Here is a 26,902-nt window from a genome sequence, read left to right on the forward strand (position 1 = left end):
CCAAAATGTATCCCAGGAGGGCCAGGGCTCGTGCATATTTGTTGGCTTTATAAAAAAATAAATAAAACGTCTAGCGGCTGTGTTGAGATAAAGTCAACGCTCCAGGGACCATAGGGCCATGTTGCCTCCTGCCAGATACTCTAGCATGGCTCCTTCCGGCACAGGAGAAGGATACAGACCAGAGGTGTTGTAAATATCCCTTGTACCTGCCCTAGCTAGTGCGAGAAAGAGAGAACTTTTGAACCTTGGAAGGATCCAGCCTTTGTTTGCTAATCCTCTTGTCTTTGCCTGATCAAGCTATTTTCTCCTACTTCCCAAGCTCAAGGTCTGGAAAAACAGAGGTCAAAAACTGCCACCACATTGCTTTTCTGTCCACAGCTGAGCTCCAAACACTTTCCAGGCCTCAGAATACCCATGGGGCAGGCAAGTACAAGCCTCAATTTACAGGTGGGGAAACCGAGATGTGAAATGACTTGCCGAAGGCCGCTTGCAGTGTTGTGTAGTCATGTGAGTCCCAGAATATTAGGGAGACATGGTGGGTGAGGTGATCACCAACCTTGTCTCACCCACGGCCACACAGGCAGAGCCAGGAATAGAACCCAGGTGTCATGTTTATTACATGACAGTCATTGCTAGGGTAAAAAAATATCCCACAGAGCATGCATCCAGGTTTTAGTGTGAACCGATGTTTACTGGTACAAACCTGTTAAAACTGCAGACTTAACAGGAAACAGAGGTTCCCAGTCAGAACTTCTCCTCATCCACCACCTCCACAAATATTTCACATTTCACTCCCCAGTTGCTGCACCTCAGCGTGTCAACAAGCCTCACGCTGATCCTGGTCAGTTTTCCACTGGGGAAGATTCCGAATCAAGGGCTAATCATTTAGCCGTAGCACTGGAGTGAAAACAAAGGCCGCTGTCTGGCCTCTTGTGAAAAGCTACACCCATTGCCCAACAGCTCAGCAAACCTAAGCCTGTCACAGTGCCCTCGCTCCACAGCCCAGAAAACGCAGCTCCGTAAAGACTCATTTCCCTCAATGGAAAAAACTCAGCACTGGCAGGCAAACAAGCCTGATCAACTGGAAGCAAACAGAGATTAGGCTCAGTTAACCAGGCACTAAAAACGAGCCTTAAAAGTGCCGTTGAAACATGCCTTTAACTGGTTGTTGCTCGGGGAGATATCAGGCCTGAGTCTCCTCTTACTTGCACTGGTGTAAATCAGGAGTCATTTCTCTGAAGTCAGTGGAGTTTCACTAAGGTATGTGAAAGGAGAATCAGGCTTTATCGGTGCCCTTCACATCACAAATCTTTATTCTTAACATCTTTTACTTGATAGAAAACCAAGCCGGTTTTCCCTCCCCGAACAGGGGCTGTTCAGATCAGAGTGAAGAAGGGACTCTAGAAATTGAGTGGAAGGGGAATAGCCATTCGCCCATCTGCCTGCCAACCTGTGCTTGTAGGTTTTGAAGGAAAGAACTGGAAGTTTTCAGTGCTCAAGGGCTCTCTTTCTCTTCAGATTGGAGATAAGTGTCAGGAAATACATTGAAAATTCTAGGCATGATTTTTCCCAGGAACTGCAAAATATTTATGAGTATAAAATGACCTACTTAAATAGAACAGCCGTGAGGTGAGTTTTAAAAAAAGATATTTGTCTTGTGTATTTCCCCCGCCAATGTCGGCAGGTTTCCAAGACGCTGGGTTTGCAGGGTATTTTCTTACTGGCTGTCATTTGGTAAAAAGAAAAGAATCCTAATTCAAATCTACCTCTCCACACCCAGTGCTTCTTACTCTCCTAGACACCTTGGCTCTAGCTCCAGGAACCTGCCAGCTCCCCAGAGGTTTCTGTACAACTTTGCTTGTTGAAAGAAAAGAAGAATGGTGTCTTGTGTTTAGGCCATTCAACTAGTATTTAGAGAGACCTGAATTCTATTCCTGGCTCTGCCACAGACTTCCTGCGTGTTCTTGGGTAAATCACTTAATCGCACCGTGCCTCAGTTTCCCCATGTGTAAAATGGGGACAATAATACTTTCCCACCTCACAGAAGATGTGATAACTGTGAGGTGCTCAGACACTACTGCAATGGAGGCCATATAAGTGCGTAAATAGAAAATGCATTAAAGAAATAAAAAGGTAGCTGGCTGACAATCCGAGATCCTTGTGGTTATACTAGATGCGCACACATGGCTTAGTATCCCCACTGGCCAGACTGAGTCATCATCTTATCCAGCCCATTAAAATGCCTGAATTATTTAGAACATTCCTTTAAAAGGGAATGAATTGCAGCCTGCATGTCTACAGTACCATTTATCCAAGGACAGGATGGTTAGTTAAGCGTCACAACTCCCTCTGCCTCCCCATCCCAGTAGTGGAAAAGGGAACACTTAACCTTACCCGGAAATGCAGCCACTTCAGGGATGGGACATAGTAACACTTTAACAGCACCCAGCAATACAGGTTAGGGCAGGAACTGAAGATCATAGCATCTATTTCAAATAGGGTGACCAGATAGCAAGGGTGAAAAATCGGGACAGGGTGGGGGGTAATTGGCACCTATATAAAACAAAGTCCCAAATATTGGGACTGTCCCTATAAAACTGGGACATCTGGTCACCCTAATTTCAAACTGCTAGAGGAATTCAGGCACGCAGAATGGGGTTACCCATCTCACTTCCTTTTTCCCTTTTACCACTGAACAAGGAGTCAGGGGGAGGAAAAAAACAGAAGAGAGAAAAGTGTTCAGGTTCTGTTTTTTCTTTTCTTCTAATAAAACAATGACGACGACAACGACAATGTCACCGACACTGAAGAACCCAAGCCCGGGCAAGTGAGTGCCCGGGCAAACAGCAGTTTGGGAAGGGAAATGCAGAGGCTGGAGATGGGCAGCTTAGTGAGATTCCGATCAGTTTCCGTGGCTGAGCTTTGCAACTGAGCCTGAGGAATTTAGCGCGGAAAACTGTGGCCTAAGCGCTTTGTTAATGTTGGCCCAAGGCTCTTGAAGACAGAAAGGAGGAGAACTGAGCAAGAGAATTTTAACAGCTTGGAAAAGGCTGGAGCCTTGATCCTTTACCGTAATGCTGGCCGGGGGCACATCATCGTGAAGGCCCTCATTTAGCAAAACAAGCCGGTGTGGCCGCCTTTTGCTAATGTGGCAGGTACTGCCATGCAGGCGGCCTGTAGCAGGCACCATGCACGGAGCCTTGTGCTGCAGGGACTGGGGCAGCGCAGACAACCCAGAGCAGGAGGAGGGGGTGCTTTTTCCAGGTGTGAGAAGATAGGGAAGAGCCATGAGCCCCTCAACACTGACCCCACTAGCCAGTGAAAGTGGGGGGCAAATGGCCAATAGAGGGACTCCTAATTCAGCCCCACTCCAAGCATGGGTTTGCCATAGCTCTGACTCCTTGGTAGCACAGGTTCCAAATCCCAGCGTCATTAGCCCAGGCTGACCTCCTCCTGAGAGACTGGTGGCTCTCTTACAGTTTTGAACAACAGACTGGTTGCAAGAGCAGCTGCAGTTTGCCACAGGATCCTGGGCCCAGACTCCCCTCCCCATCCCTTGTGTGGCCTGCTGTGTGCCCTCTCCCACCCCAGAGGCAGCTGCATTTCAGACAGTAGAACTGAAGGTCTACAGGAGATGAAGGGAATTTGTCAGGATAAAAGGCAACACAGTTGAGTGGCATGTGCCCTAGACTGGGAGTCAGGACACCTGAGTTCTAATCACAGCTCCGCCACCCACTGGTTGTGTTCCCCTGGGGCAAGTCAGGCCAGCTCACAGTGCCAGGCTCTGTCCCACACACTCCCCTCTCTACGAAACGGTGATAGCGGCTCCCTGCCTTGAAGGTGCATTGCAAGGATTAGCATCTGTCATAAGCCTCCTGCGCCAGAGGGATTGTGACGGGGGCTGCAAAGGCTAGCAAGGAAGTGGGACAGGGAGGAGGGATTCTTACCACCCCGGCCCCCACCAGGATGGAGGCTATAAGCCATCACATTGACCGTGGTGCTGCTGTGGGACAGTCTCCTGGTCAACACACACACACTTGCCTGCCATCATCTAGTTTGGGGTAGGGGAGAGGGGGGAAGAGTTATGAGCAAGGTTCCTGTGTTGTTGTCCCAATTAATCAATTCATCATTTTCTAATAAAGTCATTGACGAATCAGTTAAACACAGCTCTAGCTAAACCCTCTGGAGATCCCTGGTGCCTTCAAGGAGCTTTTTGCCAGGCTTTGTTCTCGTGTTATGCCAACAGCTGGAAGCGAAAGGCGCAGCACATCTGTCATCAGGATGTGGAGGGAGCTGCTGGGGTGAAACCAATATAAGGAGAAGGGAGGTGAGAGGAACCCACGAGAGCCGCCGTCGAGCTGGTGTGCCACACGCAGTCTTAAAAGGATTGAGCCCCGGGAGGGGGCAGCTGCATTCATACATTGCTGGCCTGTCCTCAGCTCTCCATCCTCTCTGCAGTGTGGAACCCAGTAGCAGCATGGCTCATCCTGGTCCCCTCCCCCTCCCCACCCACCCCCACCCAGGGCCTGCCAGGCTGCCGCCGCAATGACAAATGCCAGTGATGCTATCTGTTCTTTGTGCTCCGCTGACTCTAGCCCAACCCAGCGAATTAACAGCTCAATAATCAGGAGGAAGAGGAAGCTGTCAGCTGCTGAGGGGAGCTAATCCCCAGCCTTCCCCCCAGAGGCTTGCAGCTGAGCAGCTTCCAGGCCTTGCTGACCAGGGGCTATATTTATAGCAAGTGACAGCCTTGCCCTGGTCCCCCAGCATTGTCCTAGAACAGGCCCTCCCACCCCAGACTCTGTGCCTGGCACACAATGAGCAGGGCGAAGAATGCCCAGGCCATTGCATTCCTGCAGCCCTCCCTTCTCTTTCCACTCTCTCTGCCAGCTGGGAATTTAAAGGGACAGAGACCTCAAGCCTCATTCTTGCTGGGACAGAGTTTTTAAGATGACGAAGGTGTAAATTGATTGGGTTCTGATCTCAATGGCAGAGTTCTGTGGTGGTCCCCTCAACTGGTGAGGTTGCCATTTGTTTCATGTTACCCCAGGTCTGTGCTTTCTATTAAGTCCTCTGTCCCCGCCCTCCCACCACACTGTCTAGCCCACAACTCTCCTGGATTCTGCCACTGGGGCATTATCATTGCCAAAGTTCCAAGAACAGAGATTTGTCAGCCTGCCGAACGCCCCCCACCACTCCCATGGTCTGATTGTACTGTGCACACTTAAAGTTAGATGCCCCTTGTGTTACTGAAACACTGAGTGTGTTTGCACACAATGTGGGTCTGGTGGAAGCAGGGGCACTGGAACAATGCGTACAGTGGGGTGCTGAGAGCCACTGAAACAAACTGTAAATCCTGTATATCATGGAAACCACTTCAAGACGCGGGTATGGCAGCACCCGCAGCACCCCTAGTTCCAGCACCTATGGGTGGAAGGAAACACACCCCACAAACTGAAAGGTGATCTGTATGGGGGAGGAGAAAAGGGGGTGTCACCTGCCACTCTATTTTTTCAGGGGGCAGCGGCAGATTATTTCTTTATGGAGTATGAAAAAAGGCCCCGCAACGTGCGTTGAGGGGTTTTATACAGTTTTTCCTCCTTGTGTTTCATGACCCTGGACACACTGGCCTTGTCTCCCATTTTGCCTAGAACTCTAGAAGAGGGAAATTTCACTCTCAGTATTCAGGAGCTTCCAGCTCAGACCCAAGCTGGCCCTTGGCAAGGTGGCACTATCTACGTCCTCTCTCCCACCAGCTGCTGCATCGCCAGCACTTACCATCGTCCAGCTCTGGTTCCTTCACCACCAGTCTCTCTTTTTCCCAGGCTTGATCTTCCTCCTGGAGAGAATGAAGAGCAGAGCAGTTCAGAGGGGAGAACAGTGTGTGGAGCAAACGGAGCTCCCCGAGGCGGCATGGTTCGGTGAATCAGACAATGGACTGGGACATGGCAGACTTGGGTTCAATTTCTGGCTCTGCCATTTGGCTGCTGGGTGAGCCTTGGGCAAATCATTTCCCCTCTGTGATTCAGTTTCCCCATCTAAAATAGGGGTAATGATACTAACCTGCATAGAGATCTATGGATGAAAAGAGCTAGTTTTTATTAATAAGATTATATATTACACACACACTACAGTAAAAGAACATTATGGTTGCCTGTGCATCCTTAATTTGCCCCCCCCCCCTTGTGCACATACATTATGATACAGTCTTTAATTATGTTGTCACATGCTGTATTTTCCACAGGACCCCTGCCCTATTTGTTGCCCAGGACGGACAGTGCTCATTTAATGATCCGCTATTCAGTATTTTCTCTTCATTATTCCATGCGTGGCCCTACGTCTTATTTACAGCACACAATTCAAATCCTGATCTGAAGGGAGAATTATTGATTTTCTAGGGCACTACAGTATCCGAGTGCTCCACAAACGTTTGTTTATCTTTGTGGCACTCCCGTGAGATGAGCCATCACCTGTTTTCTCACAGTACTTGGCATATTCAGGCACCGCTCCTAGTGCTTTCAGGTGCAGTTGAGCATACTCACGCTTTTGCAAGTCAGACCCTGGCTTCTTGTGAGCTCTTCCCCACCCACAACCTTCTTCTTTCCACTCCACTAGTTCCCAGTCCCAGTCTCCCCTAGTCTAATCTCAGCCCCCTCGCCCATTTCCCTCCTTGGCTTCCAGTCCCAATGTCTTTGGCCAGCCACCCTCATTTCCTCCCAGTCTTCACCCAACTCCCAGTTTCCGTCTCGTTCCCCTCCATCAGCTGCCCCTCCATTAGCTTCCAGTCCCCCCTGTGTCTCCCAGGTCTGGCTCTTATCCACTCTGCATTTGATTCAATCAGCTTCCTCCTCCACATGATGTTATGTAGAAGCATCCTCTAATTTCCTATGCCTGATCTAGATCCAGCAAGGCCCAGAAGTCAGGAATTGCAACGGCAGGGAAAGTCCTCCTCAATGCCAGGTTGGTGCCTTTTCAGCGAGGATGGACTCTTCTGGGAATTAAGCTGCAAGGCATAGCAGAGACTTGATAGAGCATTAGCAAATTGCGAGTTTTCAAAAGCTTATTACTTGACCAAATGCAGGCAATTTTCACAGGTATGTCAAAAGGCACATCCCTGATACAAAGGCCGCCTCCCTGCCTTTCAAGACCCTGCTCCAACACATGTGGGTGCTAGAACATACTTCAGCCCAAACTATTAAACTTTGGTAAAGACGTAAGCAACGGAACCCAGAGTCTTGTAAAGGGAAGAGTCTGGCAACTCTAACAATCTGCAGGGGTAGGAGCACTGCCAGCTCCATCCTTGGCCCACGGCGCGAAATGAGCCCAGCCTCTCGGTCCTACAGGCCAGCTCCATCCTTGGCCCACGGCGCGAAATGAGCCCAGCCTCTCGGTCCTACAGGCCAGCTCCATCCTTGGCCCACGGCGCGAAACAAGCCCAGCCTCTCGGTCCTACAGGCCAGCCCAGGGCTAACAACTAAACCGCAAAACGGAATAATGAACAAGCAGCATCTCATTTTTTAAAATTTACCATGGGGCAGGATCCAAAATCCGTGGCACCTCAGAGAGGGCTGTAAGGGGCCACGGTTATTGGGGTGGGGGCATGGGGAAGAAAACTGCCCCGGACTTTGATCAGGATACTCTCCATGGAGGATGGGCTGGAAAAAGGGAGAAGAAAACTACAGTCTTCTTCCTCCAAAATCATAGTGATGCCTCCAGAGTGTCTCCCATCCTCTCTCCAACACACACACACACGAGTCTAGTACTCAGATTCTGCAATGCACATCAGAAAGGCAGCAGGCAGAGTGTTCTCTCTCTGTCTCCCCAGTACCGGCAAGGAGACTCGCAGTTTGTCAGAATCCAGAGGGTGCGCAGTCCTGGCTCCTGCCTCCACCCCGGCTCGTCTGGCTTCCCACGTTTGAGTCAAAACGATCGCTCCTTCACAGCTGCCCCAGCTTGCTGGGGGTGCACAGGGCAGGGGCTGGGTCTGTGTGCGAGCAGAAAGAGCCAGGAGAAGCTGCCATGCTCAGTTAGGGAGGAAGGGGGTTGAGAAGCCACATGGGAGAGGAGACAAGGAGAACCAAGATGGCTGGGAGGGCCGACTCGCTGAGTCACGGGCAGGCGTTGTGCAGGTGAACTCAGTCAGCAATGCAGAGATGAAAGGCAGGACAGGAGCTGCCCCCTTGCAGAACAGGCCAGTGGAGTTTCTCAGCACAGTTTTATAATAAACATCAGGAATTTGGGTTGTAGCCCAGAGCCCAGGACCGGGCACGTTATGTCATCAGCGGGGAATGAGCATTATTCACGGCCATTTGGGCTCCTCTTGCACCTCCGGTCCCTGGGTCGCGGACAGCCCACACGCCCATCATCTCTCACACATTCTACCACAGCTATTTTGGTCCACACTTCCAAAAATGGAAGCTCCCTTTCACTCTCCATTCATCTCTTCCCAGGCCAGCATGGTTGGGGGCGGAGCGATGGATGGGGGAGCCCACAGAGCCCTTTCTTTTATGAACAGTGGTGGAAAGAATGTCAGCAGCATTGCCGGGAGGGCAACTCGGCTCAGGTGCTGAGCCTTAGGCTGGCACTGGCATAAGCCAGCTGGCTAGCACTGCCCTGGGACTCCTGGGAGCAGTTCCTTCGCAAAGTCACACTCTCTCAGTTAGCAATGAAGCTGCAGAGGTGCCTAGGAGGAGCTCCCCATGCCTGTGTGCAGATGGGCATATTTTTGGGAAGGGATAGTAGGTGGGGAGAGAAGCAGGCTCAGTGGTCAGATTTCCAGGTAGTCCTTGGGAGCTCCCCCTGGCCTGCATTGCACAGGAGGGCACCAACAGTGTGGAAAATCCTCTCAACCAGGAGCTGTGGGTCCCACCAAGCCCAGCAGGACATCCTGAGGCTCTGGGTCCCGCCAGAGTCTGTAGTCCCATAACTCCTCATGCAGAAGAATTTCTCAGCTCCAGTACAGGTGAAGAATTATCTACAGCAGGGAACAATGAGAGTTTTTGAATCCAGCCCAGCATCCTTAGAGCCGGCAGCAGACCAACTCAGGCTCCCATTAGGAAGAGGGTAATACCCATCTGAGCACAGCCCCATCCCTCCCTCTCTGCATGCTGGGGTGCAACGTTATCCTGCGTGAACTGCGTTGAGACAGAAGTGAGAGCTCCCATCTGTCAGCATCAGGAAACCCCAGACCTGGGAAGTGCATGGTGCTGTACATGGGGAGGGTTAGAAGGGACTACAAGGGTCCTCTAGTCTACCCCCCAGGGTCTTATCCTGGCTACTCATTTTGTCCATTTCAACCTTTACACGCCCACTCTTGATTCCCTACCACTCACTACACACCTTAGCTGAGCCAGCCCCCCCTCCTATCTCCAAGATCCCCGCACTTTCACAGGGGCAACTCCAGAATAAATACAGACTGTGGGCAGTGGAGTGATTATTCCGGAATAAAGAATTATTTTTGGACTCTGGAACATGCCAGGGCATTTTTACTAACACATGCAATTCTACACTTGCATTCAAGGCATGACTGCACATGTACAGGGCCTGTGAGGTCATGCTGCATGGAGGATCCCAAAATGACATCCTCTGTGCATGTTCAGGGCCCAGATGGAATCATCCTGTGAGCACAGCTGGTCAGGAAGACATATTCAGGGCTTACATGGGCACATAGTGCAGGTGTTGCGTACATAGACGGCACCCCACTGTTTGGAATGCAGCGCCCACATGGGAATGGTTATGCCCATAAGTTTCCCCGTGTAGACAAGCCCTTACCCACCCCAGGTAGAGGGCAGCCAGCCAGGAAGCAAACATTAACTCAGCTCCTCAGCGGGTGCAGCTCCATGGGAGTCAGGAGAGCTACGGTAGCTTACAGCAGCCGAGGATGTGGCCTGACGGTTTTCATGGCCACCACTGTGCTTCGGAAATTACTCTGCGCCTCTGACAGCAAATCCGCTACCCTTGGACTCCTGGGTGCACTTCGGATTGACAGGACAGGCTTCTTAACCCACTTCCATAGCTAGATCTGTGACCCAGTTCAAGGGCCTTGGTGCTTTGCATTACTTGCCAACTCATTAACGTGGGGAAGAGACCTCTGCCGGATAGCAGAGCCATTGGCCTGTGTGCAGTCTATAAGCAGTGACTCTATACCCCGAAGCCTCGCTCCTCTTTATGAAGTAGTTGGCATCTCTGTGCAGCCAAGAACCTCCCAGCTTTTAATCACCCAACCACGTGGGCTTTGCCCCTCTGCAGCTGGCATTAGCTTGGAACAATACATGACTCGGGTAGCATGGCTCTCTCATGTCAGCGCAGTTACCATGGTTCACAGGCAGCCCCAGCAGCAACCCTGCCGCCAGGCCCGGGCCCACCCAGAACTTGGTTCACTGTGCTCGAATGGACTTTTCAGAAGAGCCCTAAGGGGAGGGCAATCCCACACTCCCACCCCTCTTGGGATTGCCTCTGCCCATTTCTAAAGCTGTCGTCGTGGACTCTTATTTGGATACACACAGGCCTGATCACAAAAGCGCGAGAGATGCTGCAGCATCTGGACTGTTGTGGCAAACCCCAATAAAGCGAGCCCATGGCAGAGAGAGCCCGTGGGCACGTCTAACTAACCAACCCTTGGAGTTACCAGCCTTTGTATTAGACAGGTAAACCCCATAACGGACTTGCAGATCCACCCGCCCACCCCACTGCTCCATTTCTGGGCCTCTCCTGAGCACAGACTGACCTTCAAGCTCAGAGGCAACACGTGGGGGAGGAGGCATGTGGGGTCACATGTCCCCTCACCCCTCCAGATTTCTGCCAGGGTTTGTATGCCCTGCCCTGAACCCTGCTACATACCATCAGAACCTTGAAATTGTGCCCCCCACCTCCCCATCAACAATCATGCGTCGTCTCTGTTTCATTGGTGAATACCAAGCTGAGACCTAAAAAGCTTGATTCACTTGTGACCCAAGCCAGAATTTGGACCCAGGTAATGCAAGGAGCCAAATGAACCTACAGTCAAGAGTTTTTCAACGGCATGAACAAAGGCGGGTCCAAGCTAAAAGGACTGGCTCCTAAGGGCCCACGAAAGCAGCTGGAAGTATACCTAAGGCAAAGGCATCACGGCTGTTCCAAGGCTTGGCCTGTCTAGATTTCCTGGCAGGGTGATAAGAACCGCTCCCCTAGATGCCAGTGCACTGAGTCTTGGCTAGCAGGCTGCAGGAGGAGTTTGGAGAGGAGAGGCATGCAGCCTCTTACCCAGTCAGCACTTGCAGGGTCTGTGTGACAGACTCGCCTCCCCTGGACAGCTGCTCATTCCAGAGGGTCTTTGCAGCCCTTCAGCCACCTGCCAACATGCCCAGCCTGGTACAGAGCTCAGTGCTGCCTGTTTGCTGAGAGCCCTGCCAGCTTCGGAAGCGGAGCTGCGCAGCCATTTGTTTAAATCCTGCCCAGCCCTATTTCCTACCTGCCCCGCCAACCCTTCACGCCACAAACTCTTCTCCCTGACTTTGACAGTACTGCACCTAGCAGAGAGCCGATGCTAACACAGGGGAAGGGATACAGAGCCACTGTGTCCAATTTGCTTCACAACAGGCAGGACCAGGCGAAGACCTGCAGCACCCTCCCAGCTGCTGGCTAGAAGAGAGGCTCACAAAGGTGTCAGCGTTGGGATGGGAGGGGATAACGGGGATGTGTCCCCATCCGCCCTCCCCACGCCTCTCTCAGGGAGTTTCGTATGAGCACTCCCTGCCTCTGAGGAGACATGCCAACATGCCGAGTGAGAGCTACAGTCCCCAGCTAGGGGTGGGGGGGAATACCGGGGGAGAGCATCTCAAGCCACCGGAGCAACAGCTCTCCCCTTCGCACTGTGTAGCCCCTGTGACAAGATGGGAGGCAGGGAGAGGGGGATACTGGCAGCTGAAGGGGCTCGGGAAGTGCAGCTTGTAGCCCCACAGTGGAGAGGGGAGCTCCATGACAGATGGGACTCAGTGACAGAGGCCTGAGGACACTCCTACTGCCCCAGGAGGGTATGGGGAGTGCATGGAGGCCTTCAGGGCAGGGGAACAAAGCCAGTAGATAGGGCGGGGGGGGGGTTAGTGAGGCGAAAGTGGGAGTAGCTGGTGGGTTTGGTGCCCTTCCTTGCTGCCCCAAAGTGCTTACAATCTAAATGGACAAGACCACAGGGTGGAAGAAAGGGAGGATTATGATCCCCCTATACAGGTGGGGAATTGAGGCACAGAGTGGCTAAGTGACTTGCCCAAGGTCACGCAGGGAGTCAGAGACATTACAGGACTGCTCCACGTCCATAGGGATGTAAATAGTTAGCGGACAGAGAAGGGACCAGCAGATGGTGCACTATAATATCTGGCACAGCTCCTGGGTTTTTGCAGGACGAATGAAACTGGTTGTTGTTATGCTCCAACAGCAGCTTTGGCTTCCTTTGTGCAGCTCTTGACACTGAGCTTTTAACCTGCCAGGAACTGAACCGAGAGCTCCTGAATCCCAGTGTAGAATAATCAGCTCATGAAAAGGGTTCACTCCAGACCCCATTCACTTCCCAAAGTGTGAAATAGAGGGACGGGGCTTCACCCTGCTTTCAGAGCGGGCGGCTGCCCGGCCTGGACACTGCAGATGCAGACGGGGTTTGGTTTTTAACCCCAGCCGAGCCCTGAGTGTGACTGAGGCTCCAGGACCTGCGGAAGCCTAACCAACTGCAGCAGCTCCGGCAGGCAGACAGCCCAGCCAGCCCAGGCTCTGCGCAAAGCTGGGCCCTGAGCTCTGCCCAGTTGGAAAGCGGCCAGGGGGAGGTGCAGGGAGACATTTTAGGGACATCAGGGCAAGCTGCCCCTCCAAGCAAAGGGAGCATTAGAGTTGGGAGAAGGGGACGCATCAGCTGGCAGCAGAATCCGAAGCACCCTGGCTAGGTGAGCCCATAAACCCTGTGCTCTCCTGGCCTCTCCTCTCCCCACAATTCGCTGGCTGCATCAACAAGCACAGGCTCCTAGGGAGGACACCTCCCCGCAGTGAAAAGTCCTGCTTGCCTTAGGGAGGCAGGACACAGCGATAATTATCTGGGAGCATCTGGAGGACAGTTACACATGCAGTTCGGGCCAGCTGCTGTAACAGACAAAGATCACGTCACTGCAGGCTTAACGACAGACCTCATTATGCAGCAGCTGCCCAGTGCCAAAGACATAGTTCAGCCACCCTGGCCGATGCAGCCCTCAGTGACCCCTGCCTGCTCCTGCTACCTCTGCCATACCTGGCCCATTCTACAGCACCTCCCCTGCTGGTGCCTTCAAGCAAAAACACTGCAGTGAAATGCCTTCTCTTTCAGAGTCTCTGAACACTTTGCAGACAGTCACACCTCACAGCACACATGGGAGGGGTGGGAGTTATGACGACACCCCAGGAGACAGGCACAGAGAGGTTAAGTCACCCACCTGAGGTCACAGAGTGTCAGCTTTCCAGCTGGGAACAAAACCCAGCATCCTGACTCCCAGCATCACCGCAAAACAAGGCCACTTTCCAACACAACCCTCCAAAAACAAAAGGGTAGCATAGCATGCTTCCAAAGGCAGTCTTGCCAACCCCAAACGTGAAAAATACTCTCAATCAGGCACCCCCAAAACCACAAGGTTGGCTTAAAAATCATGAGATTTACAAATAATAATAAAAATAACCAAAATTATTTGTTATTTGCCTTCTGGTGTTTGAACCTTTAGGATGAACTTAGGTCATCCGAGCTTGAAACTTCCTTTCCTGGAATTTTTTAAATAACAGCTGAGCTTCTCATGTATTCACATGACTCCAGCAGCTGGGGCTTTAAGAAAAACACCAATTATTATGAGATTTGCAATCAAATCCCAAGAATGCTGCAATGCTGAAAAAAGTTAAGAGCTTGGCCTTTAACTGAATTAAGAACAGGCAGGATGGTCCAGAGGTGGTAGCTAGGCTGTCCTGCGTTCTAGTCCTGGCTCTGCCAGTCTGGGGCCTTGAAGTCTGCTAGGGACTTTGCTATTGATCTGATGTGGAAGACAGTCAGGATACATGATAGGTGGTAGTGTAAAACCTTAAGATAGACAAGTCACACCACCTCCTGCCTCAGTTTCCCTACCTGTAAAATCAGGATAACAATAGCGATCTACCCACCTCCCACTCCTGGTGAGACTGACTTAATACCTGTAGAGTGCTTTGAATGCACCCAACTGTTAATGATTAGCCCACTCAAAGTCCTAACCCCTGGACCAGGAAGTGAGAGAGAGAGGAAATGGGAAGGATCAGAAAAAGAGACTGTCAGGAGGGAGGCCCAGCTCACTCTCTGCTATACAAGTCTGTCCCCTCACTTCACCCCCCACCCATTGGCAAAGTCATATCATAATCTGTTTTTAAACTCAATGCTGGACAATGCAAGCCATTACCTCACCTCTTCCCATTTCCTCTGTGCAGCCCAAACCCTCCCTGCGAGGAGCTCCCTCAAGCCCAAGTCTCCCCTCCCTTTAGCAAAGGGGGCAACCGAAATCTGGCCAAGTGGGCTGGTGCGTCTAGCTGCCCTTCGTTGTTGGGAGGCGAAGCTTCAGTTTCCCCAGAGTGGCTGGGGCAGAACAGCGTGTCTCTTACCCTGGCAGGAGGAGGGAGGAGCGAGTAGCCAGCCTCCAGGAGAGGGGAGGGAAAGCGTGTGCTTTGGAATAACTACCCAGGCCCCACGCAGACGTGAGTAACACATTGCCATTTATGGCTGCACTTTCTGATCCAAGCCTGATGCAAGACATTGCAAGAGTGAGAAAGAAAGGGGCAGAGAGGAGAGGGAATAAAAAAGAAGAGCCGAAAGAAAAGGGGGAAAGAAGGGACTTCTTCTCTGCAGAGTTTGGCCGAGCAGATGGTCACCACACAGAACATCCCCTCTGACCCAAATCACACCACTCAGCCTCATTTGTGCATCTAGGAAAGCAGCTGTTACAGCATAAAACCTCCTTGCTCCCCCATGAAATAATCCTGGCCAGTGAGGCTCTGAGGGGCCAAGAAAGGACATGCCATGCGAGCCACCTCAGGCCTGGCTGCAATTCAGTGTATAAATGCCCCCTCCACCCCTTCCCCATCACCAGCTCAGCGCTGCCCCCGTCCCAAGCCCATGTAGCCGGGGAGTTCCAGTTCTCCCATGCACCAAGAAACAGCTGCAGAAGCAAGTGGGCAGCTGCCTCGGGCAGGGAACCCCACTGGGGCTATGGGGCAATATTCTTCCCTTCTAGCCCATAGGGAGGCATCAAATTCTGCCTTGCCCAGCCCAATTGTGCCCTGCCAGGCAAAAATATACATGTCTCCATCGGCTGGGTGAAAAGGCTGGTGTGGCGGTGGAGAGGTCATGGCGGGGGAGTTTCTGAGGGGATGAGGGTAGAGGACAGAATGAGGAGAGGCAGGTCCTCAGTGCCCTGGACCCGTTTCACATCCCGATTTGCAAGTGACCCAGCCACTCCGCCCCACATCCCATCTCATAGAATCATAGAATCATAGAATATCAGGGCTGGAAGGGACCTCAGAAGATCATCTAGCCCAACCCCCTGCTCAAAGCAGGACCAATCCCCAATTTTTGCCCCAGATCCCTAAATGGCCCCCTCAAGGATTGAACTCACAACCCTGGGTTTAGCAGGCCAATGCTCAAACCACTGAGCTATCCCTCCCCCCCAAACTCAAGGACACTCAACCAGGACACTCAAACAGCTCCTGTGTTAGGCGTATGTACGGAGAAGAGGGGGAAGACACGGGGTGGGGGATGTGCTTTCGGGTAAGGCAATCATGTGCATTAGAGGGTGAAGGGACCGGGCAAAGCTGCCCTCCGGTTGGGAGCAGGTGGGAGAAAGGTACCAACCCTAGCTCGCACCCCTGGGATGGAGACCCAGCACCGCAGGCCTCTCCCCAGGCAGGGCCCAGCCAAATAGTCGCCTGGTTCCAGCAGACGAAAGCACGAGGACTCCAGGACTCCATGCAATGAAACACGTTGCCGGCTGCAGCTTGGCTCTTCGAAGTGGAAATCCCGGACATGGCTGGAGAGTGGGTGAATTTGAGCGTTTGAGGGGAGCAGGGCCTCTCGGGCCAGGGGCTGAGGGGCTGTTTTGGACAGGGCAGCGTTCTTGAGCCTGGCACTTTCCAAACCTGGCCCGGGGGAGCTGTCAATTATTTCAGAGGGGGAAGCAGCAGTGCAGATAGCTCCCCTGTCTGCCAAAGCTATTCACAGCTGTGGTGGCATGAGATGGAGTCGAGGGCCACCAGGGAGTCAGAAGGGCAAGGTCAGCCAGTTCTCCTGCTGCACCGGCCATTCCCTTCGGCCAAGACAGCACTTTGCTGTGGCTAGATCCTGAGGTAATGGAGGGCGGAGAGTTGGGCTGGGCCGTACATAGCGGTGGTCGACACTATGACTGGATGTCTCTTTTCCGCCTCTCATTTCTAGGATCACGAGACCAGAGCTGTGTGAAGCCCAGACCTTGGGCCAGACCTGGGGACCTAGACCATCTTGTGAGCCACATTCGGTTCCGCTGTGGGTGAGAGACAGGGGGCAGAGGCACTGGCTGGCCGCTGGCGACTGAGGAGTTAATCCTCAGTTCAGTCACCCCTTCCCCTTGCCCAAGTGCTCAAAGGAAGGGCAATGAAGTGGGGCTTAGGGTGCCAACAAATACCTTTGGGAAGGAGGCAGGAGCCATGTTGGGGGTTGAGCTCTAAGCCAGGATGGTTTTGAATTGATCTATTTTTGCTTCCCTGTTACAGACATTCCTGTGGTGGAAGAGCCCTGCCAGTGGCCTCCCCATCCTGCGAGTCCTTCCCGCAGCAGCCTGGGTAAGCCAGGCGCTCATTGTGCTGCCTCTCTGAGATTTAGACTTGAAAGCTGGCGAGAACCTCCCTGCCTTTAGCGGGCTTGACCCTCTCTGAAGAGCAAATCCCTCCATGGCTGGGTGACCTAGCCCACCTCCCACCTACCCGCTGGCTACTAGGTTTAATAAAACTTTCCTAGGGAGAGTCCAACTGCCCGGATGGATTGTTGTTCCTTTGCACCCCCAATCCTCAATAGCCTCCATGCCCCCCTAAGGCCTTATCTGTGTTAGCACTTTCCCCTGGGACTGTCATACTGCTGGTAGGAACGTTGGGAGTGCTAGTGTAGACCAGCTGCCGGCATTTTAACCCTGGGGTCATGCAGACCAGCTCTGGACAGGGGGGCTAAACCCCAGCAGCTGGTCTGTCCTAGCCCCCCCTGCTCACACAGGTGGGGCAGCACCAGGACTAAAATGCTAGTCTAGATAAAGCCCAGATAGGGCTGTAGCCAATCTGCTTTGTAAACCACTTGCTTAAACCACTGGCCCAGCTGACCTCTCCTGCCCTGCTCCCCAGCTCAGCTAGCAACACCACCAGCAATCTCCCCTTCTCCCCTGTGCCATGTGTCCACGACACATTTCCCTGCCTTTGAGAGCCTTTTTCTCCAGGACAACTGGCTCAGCCTCTCCCGTCCCCGCCTGCCGGTTACTGCCACTGAGCCGCTGCAGCCTGCCAGCCAAGGGGCTTGTGCTCGCGGCGAAGGTGCATCCTGAACTGGCCAAAGGGGCAGGTCCACCCAGGAGAGACTCCATGGCTCAGCACAGAAGGCACTTCTTAGGCTTGTCTCGTTTTTTAGCACTGAACTCTCTGCACACACCGTTCCCTTAGGGCAGACTGGGAACCCTGGGGAACAGGGCTCTCAGGAGCTAGTCACATGCCCTGCCGGCTGCACCTGAGACCCCTGCAGCATCCCAGATGGGGAATTATCGCCAAGGCAGCACCAAGCCCAGGCAGCTCCTTTACAGTCAGATTTCTGGCTGCGCGAATCTCAAGTTATTTATTCCCCTCCCTGCCCGAGGTCTCCGATCTCCCTTGTGAGCTGTGACAGAAGGGCTGCGTCGCAATCAGACTCCTCTGTCTCCTTGGGATGTCTTGTGTCTGTCAGCACCAGGCCCCTGGCTACATTCGCCCTGCAGTTCGCTAAGTCAGTGTAGTCACAGGTTGGGCGGCCGGCCCTAACACCTCCCAACTGTGTTTAAGAAACCAAAGGAGGCTGTGTCTCTAGCGGTTAGAGGGCAGGACTAACCGGTCAGGACTCTAGCAGTTAGAGGGCAGGGAGTCAGCGGGTTCTAGTCCCCCACTGTGTGACCGTGGGCAAGTCACGGCACCTTGATGTGCCTCAGTTTCCCCACCTGTAAAGCTGGGATAAACCTCACCCACTGATTTAAAAGCACTCAATGATTTTTGGATGAAAGGGGCTGTAAGTGCAAAGTATATCCTCCTCTTCCAGGGAAATCCGCAATTGCTATGGCCAACCTGGATTTAAAAGCTTAGCAAGTGGCTAGCAACAAAATTGAATTGGGGAGGGGAGGGGAGTAGTTATACACCCTGGCCCAGTGGAGTAGTTATACAGTAGTCTCATGAACTGGCTAGTGTCTGTGAACCACTGCCCTCTACTGGATGGAATCAGAACGGTCTGACGGGGCATCATAGACCCTATACTGCTAATGAAGATTTTCCTTTAGCCTCAGCAGACTGGGCCTGTGCTTCTTAGAGCAGGAGGATCAGAGTTTTACCCCCACAGCTACCTCCAGGAAGTTCAAAGTGGCTACAGTGAACAACACAGTAACAGCTCTAGAGTCCCCAGAACTGGCACCTCCTCAGAAACACACCCCAGATTTGGGGGAAGACAGGGACATGAGAAAGAGAAAGTGATAGACACATACAAAGGGGAGATAACATTCAGGTCCCGCTTGTGTCCCAAACTTCTGATTTGGAATCCTACAGGAAAAGGCTGAACGTAGTTTTCATAAGCAGCCCATACCAGGCCAGGCAGAATCAGGAGCATGGGATGGAAGGGCAGACACCACACTCCTGCAGCAGCATTCGACGAACCCAAATCTATCCCAAAAGAGCTGCTGATAGCCACTTAAAGCCTGTCTCATGAGACATTATGACAAGGGAAGATCTCATCCCCACAGATACTGGGGAAGGGAGAAGCATGGCAAGAGCTGGTATTTATGGGATGAATTGGTTACTTCCCAGTGCGGGGGAGGCTCCTGGGTTAATCTCTGTCTGTAGCAGGACAATCATATTTTTAAACACACCAGAGGTCAGAGGTATCCAGAGCCCTTGGATAAGTACTTTGCAGTTTTTATTTTCTTTGGATTCGCATGAAACATTGCAATGCATTGTGGATCAGAGCATGCACATAGTAATAAAGATGCTGGCATGATGCACGCTATGGGGTGGGGGAGAAGGCCTTGCAAAACCTCACTTCACAGGGGAAGGGATTTTCACAGGCAGACAAAATCTCTTTAGTGCTTTCACTATTCTTGTGGTAGCATCTGGACAAGTGCATTTTGTGCCTGAGCGGATAGTTTCCATGCCGATCTTGCAAAGCTGCTGTGACTTCGGCCCCAATCCTGCAGGCTGAACTGAGGGGCTCCACATAGGGCACAGATCAGCATGCAGGACTGAGGCTTGAACCCAGCAGCAGCTAGATTTCCCCATCACACTGAAACTCTGCTCCCTCCTTACAGTTTCTCTCCACCTCTCTCCCTTTGCCCTGTTCAAATCCTGGTCTTAGCTTCCCAAGTGGCTATTCACAAGAGCTACCCCATGCTCAGCTGATGCCAGGGGTAACCGTCACGGCCTCCCAGCCACCCACACAGTAGGGCCATCAGAGCAGCTCAGCTAATATCCGCCCCCAGCCATAAATTAGGGCCTTGTCTGCCTGCAAAGTGATACCCCAGGTGGGAGGCCCGCTGACGTGGCAGGGGAAGTATCAGTTTATCTGGAGAAGAAGGCCAGCATTGTCTTAGCACAGTTCACCTTCCACGTGGCCTGCCCTCTCACAGCCTGGGCTCCCTGCAAGAAGCCCAAGGCTGATCACTGCTCTGCAGTCTTAGTGCCATTGTTTGCTCGGGCCGACAGGCGGTTTCTAGTGCAAGGCGCTTGGACCTGGTGGTTAACCCTCTACAGGACGGGCTTGATCCAAAGCCCACTGAAGTCACTGGAAAAAACCTCCCCTTGACTTCAGTGGGCTGTGGATAAAGCACTGGGTGGGCTGGAGATCACTGAGCCCACCCTCACCCAGAGGTACCCAGGAAAGGAGATTGTTTACCTTCCCCATATCTGTAACCGCAGGAGATCTCTGTCCTGTGATGGCTCCTACCCAGAGACATTCAGACACCCTCTCTGCTGCTTCATGGAAAACAACCCCTTTAAAAGGCTGTTCTGCCAGGGTTGTCTGTCTCCCCCACACCCACACCTCTTCCCTATTTTGGTTTTTGTTACCAGGGCTGCTCACACAGGAAAATTGAAAAGGGCAGTTTTTCTGGGAGGACCAGGGCTTTGTAACATTTCTCTCTCACCTCGGACAACAGCCCTGAGGCTTTCCTTAGAACAGACAGCAGGGGAGGAGCATTCCCTAGTGACTAGGGCACTGGATTGGGAGTCAGGAGACCTGGGCTTTATTCCCATCTTTGCCACCAGACCTGCTGGGTGAAATTGGGCAACTGACTTCCTGTCTCAGCCTCTGTTTCCCCTCCCACCCTTTGTCTATTTGGATTATGAGCTCTCCAGGGCAGGAACTCTCTCTTTGTAGGTGTTTTGTACAGTGCCTGGTACTGTAATAAGAATAGAATTGGGATTTTCAGATTAAGTTTCTCACAGGAACCAGACTGGTCAATTTCAAAGATGGCTTGGTCTGGTTCTCACACTCAGAAAGAACTCATGATATAAACTCATCTTGTGTTAATGGAGCTGACAGCATGACCAGGGGGTGTTTATCCGAGAGCAGACGATTAGACACCAATCAAAAATCAAGTACTTTGGCAGGATCAGTTTTTAATCAAAGGAAGGGGGAAATGTTACTGGTGATTAAAGAAGTCAGGACTCCAGGGTTCTCTTCCCTGGCTGTGCCGCTCACTTGCTTTGTGAGCTCAGGCAAGTCACTTCACCTCAGTCTTTGGTGTCCCCATCTGTGAAATGAGTCTGAATCCTTACCTGTTTCACAGGTTGGTTGCAAAAATGAATATGTTCATAACATGCTTTGAGATCCTTCCACAAAGGTGCTAGGGGAGTGCTGAGCATTCTATTCACCTGGGGCCGAATCCTGAAAAGTGCCGAGTACTGCACATTGCCATTGACCTCAGTAGGAGTCGAGAATGTTCAGCACCTTACAGGACGGGGCAGCTTGTAAGAATCTGCTTTAGAACAGAGCCATTTTGCTCCCTCACTTCCAATACGTCCCAGTTCTCAGGATCCTGCCAGCAAAGCAGATTGTGACAGCCAAAATGATAAAACCACCTGGAGCAGTTATCTGCCCTGCTGGCGAGGATCTGATCCCTTTTGTTCACTCAGTGCTGGCCTCAGCTTCTCTGTTAGGATCATCCCAAGGAAGCTGGGCCAGAGCCTGGACGTTTTCACACCCGCAGCTGGAAGCACCTGGAGAAGGCAACATCAGGGAGCGCTCGGACACTGAGCTCACTTTCGAAACAACACATGGACAAACTCTGTAATTAACTTCAAGTCATTAGAAGGAGAGGGAGATTCTCACAGGCAAGGGGTGTCCGGTAGCAAGGGCCCCGGTTTGGTTGTCAGGGAACCTGGGTTCTGTTCCCAGATCTGCCACTGAGCTAGTCACTGCACCTCTTACCCAGCTTTCTGTGGGATAGGAATACCTCTCCCCAACCCTTCTTTCCAAAGCACTTTGAGATCTAGGGCTGGAGAGTGCCCTGTAAAGCCCTAATACCTTTTGAATGTCTGTTCCTTTCCACTAGCATTAACCAAGATGGTGTCTGTAAGGGGCATTTGTGTGGAAAGGATGAGCGTGGCCTGTTGTTAGCAATAAGCTACCCCGGGCCTTGTCTCATCTACTCTTCGCTAGGAGGCAGCTCCCCTCTTGTCTGACCCATGACAGTTATTGGCCAGGCGCTAGATCCCATTTAAAACTGCTTCCACGTCAAGGCTTTGCAGCATGACAAGCAGCTGGGAAGCTTGAACTGCTTCTGAAACAGCCCAAGTCGGCTCACCCGGTGGTAAGGCACTAAGATGCAAGCTTCTCTGGCCACCTGGCCTCTGCACCGACTCACCCTGCGTCAGGGCCAGCAAGAGCAGAGGTCAGGAGAGCCCATGCTGTGTGTTCGCCCCTCATCCCGTAGAAGAGGGGTCACCACATTCCATCCTACTAGACTATGTAGATCAAAACAAGTGAAAGAAATACAAGCCAGGCAGACTTGGTATCCTTTGGGGGAGGGAGAAAAGATCTTTGTCATACCCTTCATATGATATCAAAGCACTTTACAGACATTAGCTAAGCCTTAGGCCCCACCCCATGGGGGTGCTGTATTGCAGTCATATCACAAAAGGGGAAATGGAGGCATAGAACTCCTAAGGGGCTTCCACAAGTTCACACAGTAAGCAAACAAGCAGCAGAGGCAGGCACAGAACCCAGGAGTCCTGGTGCCCAGTTCCACTGCTCTAGCCAAGAGACCATACATCATCTCGGTACACTGAAGAGTAACAGACTCTGAAGCAAGAGAAAGTGGGTGAGGTAATCTCTTTTACTGGACCAGCTTCTTCCAGTAAAAGATATACTGCCACACCCACCTTGTCTCTCTATTATCCTGGGGCCAACAAGGCTACACCACCGCTGCGTACAACTTGGAAGCTGTCGGAGGAAGAGGAGCAGAGAAAGTTACACAGACACTGCTGGTTGGCAGTGCTAAGGGAAAGGTCAGCCTGCCATGAGCATATACTAGGGAAAATAATCGGAGACAGCAGAATTCATGACCCCAGCCAGTCAGCACAAAAGATTAAGACACACCAGTGCTGCTTGCTCAGAAAAGCATTTCTCCCTCAATGTTCTGGTTGATTGGTTAATGGCTGCAGTGAAATCAGACCACTCCGAGGCAGTACATCTGCTGAGGAAGGGAAGAAACCCACGCTGGCACTGCAGAACACCCCCCGCCCCCCCAGTCTGATGTATTGATTCATTTATAAAGCTCTCAGCCCGTATAGCAAACCCCTGCCATTGCTACGGAACAGACAGCCCAGCCGACTGCGTCTGGGAATCTTGTGTGCGGAGTCATTTGGGGGACTGCAGTTTTCCAGATTAGATTAGACCCATTGAACAGGACATATTTGTACCAGCCCCAGAAGTTGCCTAGAAGATGGCTGCAGCTAGGATGTTGGACCTGAATCTAGAATCTACTGAGGGACAGAGACAGCTCCATACCCCCGAGTCTAACCTTGGTGCTGTCTGGATAGCACCAGCTTAGCTCAGCTCCATTCTACCTCTCTCGTCCCCCTGCCCATTCCTGGGGCACCTTTCGCATCTACTAAAAGCCTCTAGCATACGCAGAGGTTATGGGGTACATGATTGCCTAGTGCTGCCCCAAACACATTCTGTAACAACAAACACAACCAAGAACTGCTCTCTCGGCCCCTCTCCTCCAGGGGTGCGGAGGGAGGTTATCAGCCCAAGGACAGGGAGAGCTCTCACACTCCAGACAGTCTGCTGATGGGAGAATCAGCATGAGGCCAGTCGCTGGCAAAGTCACACCCCAGCCTTGGGGTATTTGGCATGTTCTGAAAATTCCTCTGAGAGAGGGGGCGTGGGGAGAGCTAAATACCTTCCCCCAAGACAGAGACCCTGTCGTTTTTACAGTAGCCAGAGAAAGATGCCTCTCCGTCTAGGTGAGCAGCTGCCAAGAAGTACAGCGATGGGGCATTAGCGGTTTGGTATTAAGTCCCTGCCACCCCTTCCCTACACATGCACACCCACTCCCCTTTGGGACGGCACATCATCTTCCCTCCGCTCTACTGTCCTGAATCAAATTGTTTAGCTAGTGCACTTGTTGTAAAACTAAACGCCCTACTCAGAGGAGTCCTAGCACAAGCTAGATCTCTCTCTCTCTCTCCCACACTCACTCACTCAGCACCAAAAAATGTCCCCCTCCCACCCTCTCCATCCACAGGCTTAGGTCCACCAGAGAGAGGCTGTTTGGAGCGTGACCTGAATGAAGTCATTCTTCTCAGGGGAAAAATAAAATGCCTTGCATGGCAGAGAAGACCTATTTTAACTCACTTTGGGAACCTGGGGGTTTAGGAGGGGAAAGAGGGTGATGGAGGGAAGGAGGCGTAGCCCAGGAGCGTGCTTGTCAGGGAGCAGGGTGGGCAGGGAGAGGAGAAAGGGGCACAGCAGGGAACCAAGCTATTGCCCCAAGTTTGTTTCCCTTGGGAGTTTGCAAGCCACAGAACTGGGCTCTGCTCTTGGGGGCAGTCAGGGCTGGCCTAGGGCAGGGTTCCTGGTGGCACAGAGCAGTTTCCCTCACCCTGTTTTGTCAAAGGAAGCGCTGCAGTGAGTCCATGCCCTGGTTAAGTGCCAGGCAGGGTCAGTGTCCCAGCTGTGCTCCTCTAACTGATTAGTCATCAAGATGGGCTCTTTTGGGGAGCTAAGTGCACCAGCCTTCAAGCAGCACAGCAAGCTGCCTGCCTGCAGGCAAGCAAGGTGGAATCACTCCTATCGGCCACCTCCCTGGCTGCCTAAAATCGCTTCAGGTCCAGCCCTCCATTGCATTCTGCCTGCTTCATGGCCCTTCTCATGCTCTCCTCCCCCACCCCAGCACTCATCTAGCATCAGCCTGCTCTATCCTCTCCCACAAGCTCAACAACGGTGGCGCAGGAGCCTTCTCCTCTGCAGCAACTGCTGTTCGAAACAGACTCTCCACATCTCATCTACACACGCCTCTCCTTCTAGAGCACATCAGAGGCCAGTTTCTATGGGAGACATCTCCGGTTTATACATCACCGGACCCTAGTCCAGTGGTTCTCAACTTGTGGTCCATGGACCCCTAGGGGTCTGCAGACTATGTCTAATATTTCCAAAGGGGTCGGCACCTCCATTCAAAAATTTTTTAAGGGGTCCACTAATGAAAAAACGTGGAGAACCACAATCCTAGTCCACCCACAAATGCCCTGTGCTTTATGGTCTCTCCTGTATCTGACACATACACAAGTATGCTTTGCTCCAGACATACTTTACAAGGAGACAGCCATGCCACCCTACAGACTCCTAACCTTCAACAGTGCAAGGTACTGAAGGGGTTAAACAAGATTTGGGGACACAACCCATGTTTTAAGATGGGGTTGGGGAGAGAGGCAGAGAAACTAACTGCAGTCTGCCAACAAGCCTGTGGAGCCCAGACAGAACTGTGGAGACAACAAGCCAACTGGGGAAGGAGATCAGACAAGCTGGCTGAGACACCTTCACTGTGGGCAGGGGTCTCATCTCATTTGCCCAGCCTCATCGCTGAGCAATGAAGAGACGCCTTCAGCTGCAATCACTCTCCTTGTGAGTAAAACCGGCAGGCTCCTATCAGTACCTCTGGAAACGTCCTGACTAGCTTCTCCACCCACTGACCAAACCCAGCCAGGTTCTGGAGTGAACTCTGAGCAAGCTGGGGGATGGTGCAAGCCAAGGTGCATGATAACGGTCACCCTGATCAAGTTACTGGTTTGAGCATGAGCATCCAACCCCAACAGAGGTTAGTTTAAAAGGATCCGAGCTGCTTTGGTTAGCAAAGCTCTGAAATAGGGACTATGTATGAGAGAGAGGATGAAGAGACCTTCAAACAAAAGCCATGCAGCAGCCATAAGCCTGGAGGGAAGCCAAGAATGCGGATGGGAACCCTCTATAAAGTCAGAAAGAACGAGGAGTACTTGTGGCACCTTAAAGACCAACAAATGTATTAGTCTCTAAGGCTCCACAAGGACTCCTCGTTCTTTCTGCTGATACAGACTAACACAGCTACCACTCTGAAATCTATAAAGACAGCAACTTCAACAGGATGCTGCCCGTTTCTAGCCAGAAAAGCTGGGACACATACCGGACCCTGCAGCTGGCTGAGGAGCGCAGAGAAACCTGGCTAATAAGCTTTTCAACAGCAAGACTAGTGAACAGGCCAGCTCCCATCAGGGCTAGTATCTTCCCAACTTATGTCTCCAGGTATCATCCTCTTTATTCCAGAGGCAAAGTACTCCCATTATGAGACCAATGATACGGACAATCCTCAGTGGGACAAGAGATAAAGAGGTCCTAAGGAACAACATGACCAAGCTAGAGTAGCTCGATTTTCAGAGGTGCTGCCCATGCATAAGTCCCACTGAACTCAGGCGTTGTGAGAGCTCAGCACCTCTGGAAGTGAGAAGCTAAGTAAAGTTGAGCATGGATGCTGCCCAGGCCCCACTACAGAGACGTTACAGATCAGGAAGAGCATGGTTAAAATATAGGCCTGCATCCGTGTGCCAAAGTCACCAAGCCTGCTTCAGTCTTCTTTCCATACTAATTAATAGGGCTTGGCAAATCATCTAGCACATTACGAAGCCTTAACCACACTTTACAGGTAGGGAAATGAAGGAACAGAGTGACTTGGCCAAGGTCACATAGTGAGCCAAGAATTGTAAATTCTCCAGGGCAGGGGCTGGCTCTGTTGTGTCTATTGTACCATGGCCAGGACATTTTAAAAGTAAAACTAACAACAACAACATAACTACGCATCTCTGGCCCCCAGGCCTGTGCTCTCTCCACTGGAGCATCCTGTCTGGAGTGTGGCTTTTAAATAGACATCGCCCCCCTCCCCCAACACATACTTTTTTTTTTTTTTTTTAAAGCCACCTTTAAGCTACTCACCCAATGACCCACAGATGCAAAGTGCCTTTGAAAATAACCACCAGGCAAACCCTAGGGGAAAGCTTTTGGTAACTGCAATTCAGCAGGTTCAGGCAATTCATGTTTAAAGGAGTGTGAGAAAAGCAGCAGGCCCAGTTTACCATCCGTTGGCGACTGGCCCCCTGGAGTCCTGGCTGTGCTGGAGGAGGGATAGCAATG

General features: G+C 51.9%; 1 protein-coding gene across 6 annotated transcripts in view; it reads right to left on the bottom strand.

Annotated features, from left to right (window-relative positions):
- Window positions 1-26,902, bottom strand: part of MXRA7 (matrix remodeling associated 7) — a 49,414-nt gene that overhangs the window by 20,422 nt on the left and 2,090 nt on the right. For all 6 annotated transcript variants that reach the window (XM_084647232.1, XM_084647231.1, XM_084647236.1 and 3 more), the window contains exon 2: window positions 5,779-5,839. In XM_084647232.1, the coding sequence (XP_084503358.1) occupies window positions 5,779-5,839 (61 nt within the window). The remainder of the gene's footprint in view (window positions 1-5,778; window positions 5,840-26,902) is intronic.

This window comes from Lepidochelys olivacea (assembly GCF_965140295.1).
Source record: "Lepidochelys olivacea isolate rLepOli2 genome assembly, chromosome: 14".
Classification (NCBI taxonomy): Eukaryota; Metazoa; Chordata; order Testudines; family Cheloniidae; genus Lepidochelys; species Lepidochelys olivacea.